Below are 14,448 nucleotides of genomic sequence, written 5' to 3'. Positions count from 1 at the left end.
TATTTCTCTTCAGAGCTCCTTATGAGTGGACTGGCAGCTAAATATTTGGTAATGAATAATGCGGGCAGCTTAATTCCAACGGTGGCAATGTCCCAGCTGCGGACACATTTCCTTGGAAGAGTGGCCGATCCCTTGGAGGTAATTGGGTCTACCCACAGTTTGCCCTCTCATCCCTTCTTACAACCATCATCCAATTGACATTTACACTTTACTTCTTCCCACAGGTGGGAATAACAGTTGAAGGACTGCAGGAGATGTTTGCTAAAGGTTACTCTCCTGACAGGGACTGGGAGACTGACTATAACTTCAAGGAAATCCTGAAAAAGGTAAATTCTCAGGGAAAAGAAAATCTCTAAGGTATTGCTTCCCCAAAAGTTATGAAGAATCAGACTTTCTTGCTCTTCTCACACAGCTCTCCGATTGGAAGGCATTCTCCAGTGACAAACCTTTTGCATCGGGCTACTTGAAGATGTTTGGCCAAGAGTTGTTCTTTGGTGGACTTGATAAAAACGCCATCCAAAATGCTTTGCAGGTATTATTTTGAAAACACCACCTCCCAAGCATCAAAATCTTTAAAATACTGTTTCTTTCACACATTCTCTACCTTTTTTTAACTTTTCAATTCAAAAGGGTTTTTTGTCTTTAGTATTAATCAAGGCAAATAAGGTCAAGCTTTGATCAGGATTAGCTATAATCATTGCTGGCAGACTTTTCCCTGAGGCATAGTTAATGACATGGATCATGATATTCAAGTTCTGCTTATTTAGAAAAGTTGAACTCTGTAATTGCAGGCATGGTATGGACCTGATGAAAAAATCCCTTCGATAAGGAGAATAACCAGTAGCCTTCAAAGTGGTGTAGGGAGGCAGTGGACCAAGGCTTTACTGTCCTCTGAGATCCGTCGTATTGTGCCCACCTGCACGGGGTTCCCAACGGAGACGAGCTTCTATTACTCTTCTGTCACAAAAGTGGCAGGAAATGGTAACGTATTTCAAGTCTTGACCAAGACAAACATGCTTGTCGGGATTAGGGGGGGATTTAACACTTTTTTTGCTTTCTCTGTAATAGTTCAAGTACAGATTACACCTTCTCCAAAGTCTGATTTCAGATTAACTGAGTTACTAAATGCCAACATTAGGCTGCAATCCAAAATGAGTCTAAGGTAAATATTTACTATAAAATAAAAAAATAATATTTCCAAGTGAGAGAGGCCATAAAAATTCAACAGCTGTTTACTGTCTGAACATTTTACCCTAATTCTACATTTTCAGCATGGCTAAGGAGATGACCTTTGTAATGGGGATCAACACACACATGATCCAGGCAGGGCTGGAAGCACACACCAAAATGAATGCTCATGTACCTGTCAATGTTGTTGCCACTGTCCTTATGAAGGAAAAAAATATCAAAATTGAAATTCCACCACGTAAAGATGAGACTAACATAATTACTGTAAGGTAAGACATGGCACTTACTATCTTTCTGTGTAGCGATGCAGAGTCTTTCCAAATAGAACATTTGCTTAGGGATCTTTTCTTTGACTGACAGCTTGGGTAACTGGCAATGATTGGTGTAGTTTATTTATTTTAAATGAAGTGATATGTACCAAAGCTTTGCTTGAAAATACGCGTTACTTCCTGTGGTCTTCACCTGAAAATCCTCTTTAGGACCATTTTTCAGTTGTTGAGACCCATAAGCTGTTTGAAACATAAATGGCATAAAATTTCCATCCCATTACATATATTTGGACTGGAGACACTAGGTAAGATATAAGCCAGCTGAATCCTATCAGTTATAACAGATAACCCATATATATTTGCATTTGGTGCCTTGAAGCATAGAGGATTTGGTGTTTCTTGTGTTTTTACCTTGTTTCCCTGTGGCTGCCATTTGGTTTTCTTACCTGTTAGGTCTACTTGATTTATTATCAGTGCATGCAATTACAATACACTCTGGAAAACTGTTGTAGCCAGATGCCAAACAAATGTAAACAGATGGAAATACAAGCACAAGAAGAGGGAGGAAACAGAAAGAGTATTTCCAAGGAATCAAAGCAGTAGACCAAAGCTTAGAAAACCTTCACACACACACGTGAAAAAATACTGAGAAAGACAAGCCGAAAATTCATCACAAAGAAAAAAGCATCACTGACAACAGAAATCAGCTATTATACAATCCACAGAAATGTTAAGTTTCTTCTGTAGGAATACAGCCGTAACAAAAGAGCTCAGTTGCTTGATCCAGCTGCAATTAGCATTCATGGCTGCTGGCCCAGAGAAGCTCTGCAGGTCTCCTCAGTTTAGCCACCAGTTAAGCTAATGATTATTCTTTCTTGCCCTTCAATGCTCACAGACCATCCTAGCAGGCATTTGACATCACATCTTACTCCCTAAGATGATTCCTCCACTCCGTCAAATGTGATTGCAATCAGGTTCTCCGTGCAGAGGAGGGAGGGTTTCAGCAGTTCGTAGAGTGAAAGTTAGCTACGTGTAAGCTGCTGGGGCACCACAGCCCAAAAGTTTTGTTCAGTTTCTTGTGAAGACCAGGACAGTCTGCTCCCAAGGTCATCAGGGACAGCAGGCACCTGCTCTCAGTAGCTCTCACTGTTGGAGACCGTGAGGCGGATATTAATGAACTCAATAAGGATGCTGAACTGAGAATATTGGACACTGATACAGAGTTTAGAGCCTCAAGCAGAGCTACAAATGCTAGCAGAAGGATCCTCCCTGCAGAGCAAAATAAAAAATATTTTCCTCCTTTGACTTAAGGGGAAATCAAATCAGACACAAAAAAGGGTTAAATGCATTGCCAGAAAGCATAAAGCAAGTCTATCAGACGCAAAGGATTACAGCGGAGGAGTCCATGAGTTCCAGCCCAAGCCCTGCTCCAGACCCTGCAGCATTATCATCTATAAAGTGAAGTAGTCACTCGGAAATAGCTCTATAATGCCAAGTATATGAGAAAGCTAATACTCACTAGCTAACTTTTAGCACCATCAATTTTTCTCCAAAAAGCGTTCCTGTTCACTGTTACAAAACAAATGGTCAGTGGAAACCACACAGAGCAATGAAACAGCAATGAGTACAAGTGAAGGCAAAGCAATAACTAGAGAATGTAACATTGAACCACATCACTGAGGAGGTCAGAGACCAAGCAAAGTAAAATCTTAAAGGTATGAAGAGAAACAAGGAGGCATGACAGAGAGAGAAAGGACACATATATATTCTATATAGAATGAGTCAAAAATTTTAGTTTAACATAGACTTCCTCTTCTTTTTGCATAGATGCACCAAAGAATAAAGAACCTATTGAATTCAATATTTCAGAGATATTCCCTTGTTAGCTTTAAATTCCCTATTTAAAGAAATGGTTTTAGAAAGCTATTGCTCTTTCATTTGTTTGTGAGCTCTGTTCAAAATATTTTAGTGTTGGGCACTTTGTCTTGATGGTCAGTGGGTTACCTTCTATAGTACCATGTCATTAAAGGTAGTCAGGACGTGATGCTATTTTCCCCTTCATCTTTCACATCCAGACGCAGGAAGCAAACAGTCTTCAATAGCATTAAGTTCAGTTATATCCTACACACCACACAGGTTATAACCTGTCACAGCTGTGGGATTTATATAAATTTTCAGGAGCCGAAGAGAAACTCAGGTGAGCAATTGCAGACTGAAGAAAAAAAATAATAAAAACTTTGGTGATAGAGAGATTGCATTCCCAAGACAAATCATAACATTACAGACTCAACTTTCTTTACAGCGAAAATCAGAGCAAAATAATTAATCATACCATGGAGAGAATATATAGCATGTGTTTCAATTCAATCCTATCAAAGTTAAATTTAATTAAGAATAATAGTTATTTTTAAGGCTCTTTTAACATAATTATTTAGTATACGACAGATGGCTACTTAAACATACTTTTAAACAAAATTTACAGGAAGAAGTAAAAATCAAATAAATTCCAGGGAAAATTAGAGCCCTGTGATTAAAGTAGAAATATGGAAATCTGCCAGAGAATTCAAATATATCACATATTCATAATGACAGGCTACTGAAGTATATACATAATCTTGAATAGAGCCTGTATCATGGGGCTTTTCTGCTTGTTTTAACTGTAGGATAAGCAGAAATTGCTTCACATGGGCTTCTTATTTATAAGATGAATTACGAAATTACAACACTGTGTACATGTATACAGCATGTGTAGCAGAAAATGCAGAAGAGCCAACGTACGCCGTGAGCTCACAAGGCAGCACAGCGTGTTTGGGGACAGAGAAGGGAAATGGCTGGTGCTCCAAGTCTCTGTTTTTATAACACCTTTGCACCAAGGTCAGAAGGATGATACAAAGGAAAGGCAGAAATTTTCATTTCACCACAGCAGAAAGAGAGCTAAAGATCTGGTTGGAGGATTGTCTCTTGCTTCTCATTTATTTAGATACGATGTCATGCTGTGCTTTAAAACCTGGGAAAATGGTTTTTCGTTGAATTTTTTTGTTTTAAACAGACATTGAGCTCTTCTGTCCCCATGTTAGGGATGTACGTAAGGCCACACTCACTGAAACATCAGTGGGCCCAACACAGCTGAATTGCTTGTCCCTTACCCCTGCAGTGAATTTGGCTTATACTATAGCACAGCTTCTTCTCTCATCCAAAAAATACACTAATACATATTGGAAAATCTCCTTTTTATTTTTTCTCCCTTGTGTGGGATCAGAGAGAACAGATTCTTTCATACCATAGCTTTAGGCCTTCTTTGTGACTGTTTTTCTTGTTAAAGCACCAGAGCTGGCTCTTGTAGCCTATTTTTACTGTGCCGTGTGATTCTGCAGACATTGACATGTGTCACCTGTGATGCAGCTACATTTGTCTGCTCTCTGTGCTCAACAGAGAGGAATCGATTCTCCACTTTCATTAGGTGGCAGGAGTAGACTATTGGCATAAAAAATACTTAAAAAAATTGGAAAAGAAACCCCAGGGCTTTCTGCTTGGAGACCCAGCCTGCAGTTCAGTGGTCATTTGAATTATTGAATGGGATTAAAATAAAAGCCATTTCCCTTTTTGTCCCTTTACCCAGATGAGCCATCTGAAATGCAAGTTGATTTGTATTTTCTTTTATCCCCTCAGCTTGTTAGGGAGAATATTTTATTTCAGATTCCATTCTTCAAGGTTCTCCTATCACCCAGCGTGGAGCGTTGCTGTCATGTCCTTATCTAAAAAAAGAGAGAGATGGAAAAGAAAACAAAGCCCACAGGTGACACACGTTTTATTGAGGTGTTCCACATGAAGAGCAATTGTGTGCTTTACAGCGCACACAGCACAGTAGGAGCCTTCAAGAGGAAGAGAGGGCTATCAGATGAATACAAATTCATCTTTCAAATAGGTTAGATTGGAATTGCTCAGGCTAGTACAGTGTGGACCATATTAAAATACAGACCATTTTGCAGACCATCTTTCCATTCCCGGCCACAAAGGCCACCTCCATTGGCAGACCACAAAAGCCCTACCTAGGGCAAGCAGATCAACCTCATGCTTGAGAAACAGCATGTGGAAATTTTAAGCTGGATGTTAGCACTGATAAACAGCTAATAAGGTAGAGTTAGCGCAATGTTAATAGCTAAGGGAAATAGGTTTTCATCTCTCAAAAGTGTTCAGCATTCAAGATGTTTCTCTGACCCAAAACAAAAGTCATACTTACCACAGCACTGTAAAAACTCCCATGAAGAACATGGGGTATGGAGCCAGGGGGTCAGGATATTTAGCCATGATAGTCTCCATCTCATGTGGCACCTTATGTGACTCATTCTGCATCCTGACTAATGCTCTTAGAGTCTGCAACACTGGAAACAATGTACTGAACACATTTACATAAATAAGCTTTTAACCTTCCTACACATCTCTCTGTGATGTCTTGCCAAGCCATGGCCAAGCCATGAGTACCAGTGAATTCAGGTCAAGCTGGATTCACTTACTTTGATGATTTCAGGCTCCTTTCTTTAATTCTGCTTTAACACAAGTTGCATAGGAAACACCATTCAGTAGCCACCAGTCCCAGGTTGTTTTCTGAAGTTATGACAGTATTTTCCCAAATATAATGTCAAAGGAAATGAGAACTAAGTTTAGCAGTGAACACGCAGAAGATGAGTTTAAAAATTTAAAACTCGAGAAGATCAAAATAAGAAACTCAAAAATTTAATAATGTAATCCACAGCCAGCCTTCTAAGTAAGCGGGCTGTTCTTCAAGGTGTTAGGCATTCTGAGATCCCATCAACTGCAACGCTTTTAACCTGTACATGTGATTCTAAAAGCCTAACTGAGCTATCTGCCCCTGAGATAGGTCCATGTCTTTATTCACTCTTAGCAGTCCTTGAAAATACAACTAACAGGAAAGATGCTGTAAATATCTGTAAAGCAATTTGCAAGGTATGATACTTGTTGCTGAGTACGTGCTACAAGGCGTTATTCAGTGCTTTATTGATACATGTTTCCTCTAATATTTATTCTGCAGGTCTAAGACATTTGCTGTTACACGAAATATTGGGGATTTGGCTGCCAGTAAGATGACTCCAGTTCTTCTACCTGAAGCAGTGCCTGACATAATGAAGATATCCTTCGATGCAGATTCTGCATCAGGCGAGACTGATAACATCAGGGTAAATTATGTAGTGTCTGACTATTCTTTTGGGTCTTTTAATCAGTGGGACACCATTTCTTTTCTCCATAGGAAAATGTACAATTCATCTCTGACCAATGCTGCTTCACACAAAATAAGTCAGGTTCAATCTAATAACACGAATAGCCCTATAGTAACATTATTTTAAAATCTGGAGCGTAATACATCAGACCTGCACATTTTTTCAAAAGCAAAAGCATTTTCTTTGGTAATTAATTTTACACTGCCATCTACAGGATAGGTCCACAATCTTTAAAATACTTTGCAACCATTATGCAAGCATCACATTCCTGGGACAGCCACAAATGTTCCACAAGACGCTCCATTGCTCAACTTGTAGAGCCAAATTTAATGCTTATAAGCATCCTCATTCAAGGATGGATGGCAGTTTGTGTGTCAAGTCAAACGACTTCCTGAGCTACAGTTCTCCGTAAAAGCCAGTACAGGCTTTCTCTGAGGGGCAGCATTGTGAAGGCATCATCGTGACAATTCATTCAGTGAAAGACTGACAGAGGTGAGGAATACACTGTCCTGTTCTGGTTTCTTTGTTGTCCTGCAACTCTGAAGGGTTTTCAGATAAAATAAGAGGAAAACAGAGGATGAGTACAGCGCTTTCCTATGGAGAAGTCAATAGGCAAACATACTGGCAGTGAGAGCAGTTTCCAATATCCTGGAACAAGCAAAGTTCTTCTGCTTTGTGCCTCTGTGCCGCCCTTCCTGAAAATTCAGCATTCCACAGCTATTCTTAAATGAACAGCAACTGAAAAATTCCACTCGCTGGAGCATTTCCCAATATCGTTAGAATTTCCTTTGGAAAGAAAATATTAGCATTAAAATTCCAGTTTTTCAGTGGGGCTCATACAAGTTTAGAACCTTGTGAGACATGATAAACTGAGTAAAAAATTAATTGCAAACCTGTATTACATGTGAAATGAAAGCTTATGATTATGTGTCTTTAGCTATTTGCTTCGTTGCTCCAGGAAATCATAGTTTTCATTTCATGGATTTGATTCTAATTTTAATTAATTTTAATTTGTTCTCCTGCAAGCATTGCTTACCACATGTAATTCACATAGTTTTGAGGGGAAATTTCTAACATCTGATATGCTTTGACCATCTAGTTCATACAGTCTCACATTCATGTCAGACCTCAACTGAGACAGAATTTTCATAGGCACAGATGAAGGTTCTGTTGTTTGACCCAATCAAAAATCAAAGGAAAGAACTCCAGTCAGTCTAGAGCACACTCAGATTTATCAAAAACCTAAACTGTCTAATACTCCAGGAAAACAAAATAAAATATTTAGTATTAATTTGTGATATAATTTTCCATTCTTATAGCCTGAAGCTCTTTTTACACTAGATAGTCTCATCAAGTCATTCAGCTGATAATTTTGTCCAACTGAAAACCAAGTTGTCCTATGTCACAGCTTTGTTATCTCAAATAAACTGGTTAATTCCTCCCGCAGCATACATGTAACTATTACCGAATCATAACATGCAAGTAATCCTCTTACTGTTGTCCAGTTTAACTTGACATGTGTATTATCTAATAGGGCAGACAGTCTGCAGAAGATGTTTCATCGGGAAATTCCTTTTCCTTTGGACGCTCTTCTTCACGAAAAGAGCCTTTTGTTCAGTCCAAGTGCTCCAATGCAAGTACATTTGGGGTGCAAGTGTGCATTGAGAGGAAAAGCGTACATGCAGCATTTATCAAAAACATGCCTCTTTATTACCTAGTTGGAGAGCACGCCCTTAGAATAAGCCTCAAGCCGGGTAAATACAACTGTGCACAAAAAAGAAAGTAACAGGTGGGCAGGTGGGTGGGTAGGGGGGTGTGTATATACACATATATATTTGTATATGTACATACATATCTTTTGTATCTTAAGGACCACTAAAACTACCATTAGACCTACCAGCCCTGCCAGTATTGGCAGCAGACTACGCTTGTAGCAGGAATCCCTTTCTCCCCCACTCGTCTGAACAGCAATTTCCTACCTCTCCCAGCAATGCCACTCAGCATGGCCAGCGTCAAGCAGAGCTGATCTGTGCCTGCAGAGTGTGTCTGATGCATCCCTGAATCATTGGATTTGGGATGCAAGCACAGAGCAATTGGACATGGGCAACAGATCTGATGCAGTGTCCTGTAGCTACACTCTAAAAACCCAGCCTCTTAAAGTCAATTATGGATTAACCCTGCCAGGATCTAGTCCTTAATGTCTTAATCCATGATCATAAGAAGTAAAAGCACAGCAAGCCACTGAATCTGGGTCTCCTAGTATCAAACCAATGGCCTAACCATTGGGTCATGCTTTACAAGTCAGAACCTGAGCCTCAATTCCTCTCTAATGCCTAATTCGCTATCCCATAGTGTTATCTAGTTACAAAATCCAATTCACTTGACTTAAATCTGCTGATCATTCTGTTTATTGGCTTGAAAAGAATCTAGTATCATGCTAATATTTTAAAACTTGGTTATTGGCAGTATGTGCTTTAGCTATTAGAGAAAATTTTTAACAAAGTTGCTCAATTCCAAAATTAATCAATAAGCATATTTTCATTTGGGGAAGAATGGCTAAACAAAATGTGGCTGAGCAAAAATTGGCTTATTCTATTATTCAGTTGCTAATACTAACAGTAATACTCATTGTTGGGCAATTTCAGTTTACACCGAGGCACCTATTGAAAAAATACAAGTCACAATTCAAACAGGAGACCAAGCTCCTACAAAAATGGTACGTTTAGTAACATTTGAAGATCCAGAGGCACAAGTATCTTCCAGAAAAGAAGCAATTAAAAGAGTGAAGAAAATCCTTGATGATACTGATGACCAGGTACTGCTGTAAAAATCCACTTCTAGATTTGTGGGAGACATTATGCAAAACTTAGTTATTTATATTTCTTTTACTAAGTAGCTTCCTTTGTTTAGATAGTATAAAAAATTGGAAAAGACAGGCTTCTAGGTACACAAGTCTTTCTGCAGGTCTTTTGTTTGCATTCACCTCTTCTGCAGGTGAAGGACATTAGAAAGAGCAGGTTGGTTTTGTAGGTTTTTTCTGAAAACCTCTTCTAAGACACAAAATAGCTGTTGTGGGCCCAAAAGGTAGTCTGTTCTTTTCAGCTACTGCAACTGTAGCAAAAAGGTACCTCACCTACTTATACAACTTGCCCTGAGATAGTCCCAGCTACAGCACCGTCACTACCAACCTTAGTTACATGTAATTGTATGATCAACAATTTCTACACGTGTTCATTAACACAAAAGGGTTTGGGGTATTGTTTTACTTATGTGTGGGTTTAACACATTATGAATTTGCCTTATTGTGATGTATTGCAAGAATGCTGTCAGGCGTACATCTTCTCTTCTAAGGCAGCAGAGAGATTCATAGCTCTCTCTATCTGATTTTACTTGTAGCCTTCTGCAGGAACACAAAAAAAATAATTTTGTTTTTCCAATGGTACCATTGACTAGGGGACAAGAAAATCCAGAAGTTCGTCCTCCAGTGCCAGCAGCAGTGGAAGTGCCCAGAGTACAACGAGCAGCCCCTACAGCAGTGACTCTGACAACAGAGCATCACAGGGAGGCACCCAGATAAATCTGAAAACGAGACAGTCCAAAGCCAAAGGAAAGAAATTCTACCCCTTTGGGGACAGTAGTGGTAGCAGCAGCAGCAGTAGTGGGAGCAGCAGCAGCAGTAGTGGGAGCAGCAGCAGTAGCAGCAGCAAAAGCAGTAGCAGTAGTAGTGGTAGTAGTAGCAGCAAAAGCAGCAGTAGTAGCAGCAAAGGCAGTAGTAGCAGTAGTAGTAGCAGCAGTAGTAGCAGCAGTAGCAGCAGCAGTAGTAGCAGCAAAAGCAGTAGTAGCAGTAGCAGCAGTAGCAGCAAAAGCAGTAGTAGCAGTAGCAAAAGCAGTAGCAAAAGCAGTAGCAGTAGTAGCAGCAGCAAGGGCAGCAGCAGCAGTAGCAAAAGCAAGGGCAGCAGTGGTAGTAGCAGTAGTAGCAGCAAAAGCAGGAGTAGTAGCAGCAAAAGCAGGAGTAGCAGCAGCAGCAAGGGCAGCAGCAGCAGCAGAAGCAGTAGTAGCAGCGGCAAAGGCAGCAGCAGCAGCAGCGCAGGTAGCAGCAACAGCAGCAGCAGCAGTAGCAAAGCATCTGGTATAAAGCCTAAGGCTAAGAAGCAGTCCAAGACCACACCATTTCCACAAGCCAGCGCTGCTGAAGGAGAGAGGAGTGTCGGTGAGCAGAAGCATAAAACACAGAGTAGCAGCAGTAGCAGCAGAAGCACCAGCAGTGGCACCAGCAGCAGCAGTGAAAGTACTGGTGCTTCCCATCGCCACAGCAAATATGACAGACAAGCTGAGAAGAAACGTGTCAAGTCCCAATTTAACGGTCACAGTAGTTACAACATTTCTACAGAATGGGTAAGGTTTTCTAATGCTTTACTTCTGCTAGGAGGTGATCCTTACTGAGCTGTAGTTAACAACTTCTTTTGGAATTTTGCAGGAATATCACCTTCCAAAAGTATATCGGCTCCGCTTCAGGCCTGCTCACATCCATTGGGTAGGTCCCTTATTCAAGTGCACATTCCCATGGTGGCTATAGTTGATATGATCAAGCACATTACTGAAGGGCTTTGTTTGGTTCATTTCACTTGAGCGTTCCATACTGTCTGATAACAACATTGACAATGGCCAAAACAAGCAGATTTATTACTAAAATACTATTACACTACATCCTTCTGTTGTTGCAGCACTCGCAATCCTCAAATTTGGGTCAGGACACCTTTGGGCAAGATGCTGTACAATGCAGCCAAGCTAAGTTAACAAAGACGGTGGGGGAAGTATAGAACAGCAGGATCTTATAATGGGAATAGCTGTGTCCACAGTTCTTAGGCAATCATGGCAAAATCATCAGGTATGTGGATTGTATCAGAAACCAGGCTCAGTATCCGTTACGGCACAGAGGTATTTAAAGTACATATCAGAAGTATGATAATGTAGTGGCTTTTGTAGGTGTTACCTGTAAAGTTATTACGTATCCTGCTTGTGAAAGAGGAAGACGATTTACAGTGTTTTTAATTAAATTGTAATCTCTTTTTTTTATTTCTAAAAAATATGGATATATTTGACCACTTACTAAGCATCAGCTTTTATTTTCCCTAATATTAGACCTGGACAATGTGATGTTGCCATTTGCAATCACTGTCTACACGGCCTTCCTGTCAGCAGAGGCGTCCAGGTGGATCCGAGGCACATTCCTACCCAACGTGTTTCATGTCTGCGTATGATAATAAAAATAACACTCTAGATATGTTTAAGTCTGTCTGTTGCCTATAGAGGGAGGCTGATAGCTCTGATATTGATGTCTACACTGTAAAACTAGAGGCCACGTCACAGCTTTTTCACCTATTTTTGTTTCATAGCATCCAGATCGTGAGATATCAAGCAGCTCATCGTCATCTTCCTCTGAGTTGGGAAGCAGCCACAGCAACAGCAGCAGCAGTGGCAGGAGCAGCAGGAGCAGCCGCCCAGGCAGCACCAGCAGCACCAGCAGCCGCCATGGAGAAAATGCTGGCCACAGCTCAAGGAGGAGCCACCCAAGCAGAGGAGTCAGCAGCCACCACAGCTGTGGGTCCAGGCTGACGCGTGAGGTACTACTGATGGCGTGGTACAAACTAGCAGCCGGGCTTTGGTGGCTGTGGAGCAGAAACTGTAGATGTGGTGGCATGCTAACCAGCTGAGGTGGTTAGGCTCAGGAAGTACGCTGCAAGTCGAGTTTGTAAATGGAAAGCTAAAGTCTGCTGAGATATTCCCCCCACCCCCCCGAAAATATTTTTTCCAAATTCTCTTGGCTTCAGGGTTTTGTTTGCTGGTTTCTTGGATATGTTTTCCTCCATTTCTAAAGGTGTTTGCAGTATGTGAAAGCCTGGATTTGGAAATTATAAATATTGAAGGGAATGGGGTTCTAAGTTAAAAGGGACAGAATTTTCTTTTCCCTATGAAAGCCCAAAATGCAAAATAAATTGCATTGAGGTAAAAATGAGGAGGAAATAAATAGGCTTCATTTAAAGATTTTTTTTAACTCAAGTCCACCTAATTACTTTTAGATGTAGACCTGAAGTCATGAGTGCACGCAGAGTATAACTAAAATCAGACTCTCCATGGTTATTACTGGTTGGTAAATGTGAAGTCCCATTAAGCACAGATCATCTTTATCTTTATTGCACACTTAGTATTCTATAATTGTACTGAGCAAAGGTATCTACGTAATAATAGAACAAATAGCCCTGCAAATGCAGGCAATGTCTATGGGAACTCTGCTAGTAAGAAGGATTTCAAAATAATCAGTTGGCATGAAGGAGCTGTAGTAGAGTAAAATACATTGTGAATGTGTATCCTGCTTTGAAAATATCTAGTACATACTGTAGGCAGCTATTTGAAATATTAAAATAATGAACAAAATCTTACTACATGCATAAAGATAGTTTGGAAGAGTCTTGGATCCCTTATCAAAACAATCATGTCTTTGAAAATTCCTGGTAGTAATGAAATAATCAAGATTCCGACCAAATTTATCCTGAAATATTGGGGATATAGAAATACATACCGCAAACTAAACTGATGAAGGACGAGGGCTGCTTCCTGCTATCAGCACACATAAACTGGACTGTAGGGTCTCCAGTGAATAGACAGAAATACTTAAGCACAGATGGTTGGGGGTTGTTTTTCAGCGCAACTTCCTGGGAGACGTAATTCCACCTGGCATTACGATTGTGGCACAGGCAGTAAGGAGTGACAACAGAAATCAAGGTTATCAAGCTACAGCATATGTTCGTTCTGATGCTGCCAAAGTTGATGTGCAACTAGTTGTGGTTCAGCTGGCTGAAACCAATTGGAAAGCATGTGCTGATGCTGTAATACTGCCTCTGAAAGCACAGGTAAGCACACAGGCAGCTTTGCCCAGAAAGACATCTAAAAAGCCCAGAGCACCTGCTGATTAGGAGAACTAAACTGGAAAAACATACGTATTTTGAAATCTTTCACAAAGTTCATGAAATTTCAGAAGATGTTCCCATCTTTTGCCAGTCTTTTGAATTAAAAATAAAATTTTTAAAAAAAATTAAAAAATCCATTCAAAATCTGCCAAAAAAAGATATTGACTTTTAAGATACATCAAAATATGACCAGTAGAAGTATAAAAAATGTTTGAAAAATTGACTGCTTCTTTACTACCTATGTATTATTTGCTCTACCATGGTTTTCTTGTCTGGAAATCTGGCTGTTTTTTTCTGTACAATTAATTTCAAAAGACTCATAACTCAAATGCATTTGAAATGTATTTCTTAGGATTTATATGAAAAGATGGGAAAAGTATAGTTGTGTAATAGAATGATGCCTGAGAGAGCATCATAAATGAAGGAACAGGTCTTTTCTTTTCTTTTTTTTGCATCTCTCTGTGCTGCACTTCCCATGTGCCTTTTAACACAAGAGATCTTTGCAGAACAATTTACAAACCTCTGCTTTTCACAGCTGCAATTAATAAATTCAGCATGATATTTGAGTATTGAAAAAAGCAGGGTGGGGTTCAAATCAAGAGGTATTGGGGAAGGTTAATAGAAATTAAAGTGCAGTCTTCTTCTAGAAAAAAATACATATTGATTATGAAGTTACCAAGTCTAAGGAAATCTCAGGAAATTGTGACAAACCTGATGTTTCAGGGGCTGCTTGGAGGCAGGAACATGTACATGTAGTTCTGCACAGCCTAGCAAAAGTTTTTTCTA

At 39.9% G+C, this 14,448-nt stretch overlaps 1 protein-coding gene across 1 annotated transcript in view; it reads left to right on the top strand.

Annotated features, from left to right (window-relative positions):
* The window catches only part of LOC104316149 (vitellogenin-1-like), a 43,293-nt gene that overhangs the window by 19,691 nt on the left and 9,154 nt on the right, over window positions 1–14,448 (top strand). Inside the window, exons 14-28 of the mRNA XM_069789045.1 lie at window positions 14–138; window positions 225–326; window positions 413–532; window positions 792–981; window positions 1,069–1,162; window positions 1,272–1,457; window positions 6,508–6,652; window positions 8,229–8,448; window positions 9,340–9,509; window positions 10,148–10,664; window positions 10,785–11,089; window positions 11,172–11,228; window positions 12,091–12,154; window positions 12,200–12,318; window positions 13,399–13,605. Coding sequence (XP_069645146.1) covers window positions 14–138; window positions 225–326; window positions 413–532; window positions 792–981; window positions 1,069–1,162; window positions 1,272–1,457; window positions 6,508–6,652; window positions 8,229–8,448; window positions 9,340–9,509; window positions 10,148–10,664; window positions 10,785–11,089; window positions 11,172–11,228; window positions 12,091–12,154; window positions 12,200–12,318; window positions 13,399–13,605 — 2,621 coding nt within the window. The remainder of the gene's footprint in view (window positions 1–13; window positions 139–224; window positions 327–412; window positions 533–791; window positions 982–1,068; window positions 1,163–1,271; window positions 1,458–6,507; window positions 6,653–8,228; window positions 8,449–9,339; window positions 9,510–10,147; window positions 10,665–10,784; window positions 11,090–11,171; window positions 11,229–12,090; window positions 12,155–12,199; window positions 12,319–13,398; window positions 13,606–14,448) is intronic.

The sequence above is a fragment of the Haliaeetus albicilla genome, chromosome 8 (assembly GCF_947461875.1).
Source record: "Haliaeetus albicilla chromosome 8, bHalAlb1.1, whole genome shotgun sequence".
Taxonomy (NCBI): Eukaryota; Metazoa; Chordata; class Aves; order Accipitriformes; family Accipitridae; genus Haliaeetus; species Haliaeetus albicilla.
This window is presented reverse-complemented; position numbering and strand designations above follow the sequence as displayed.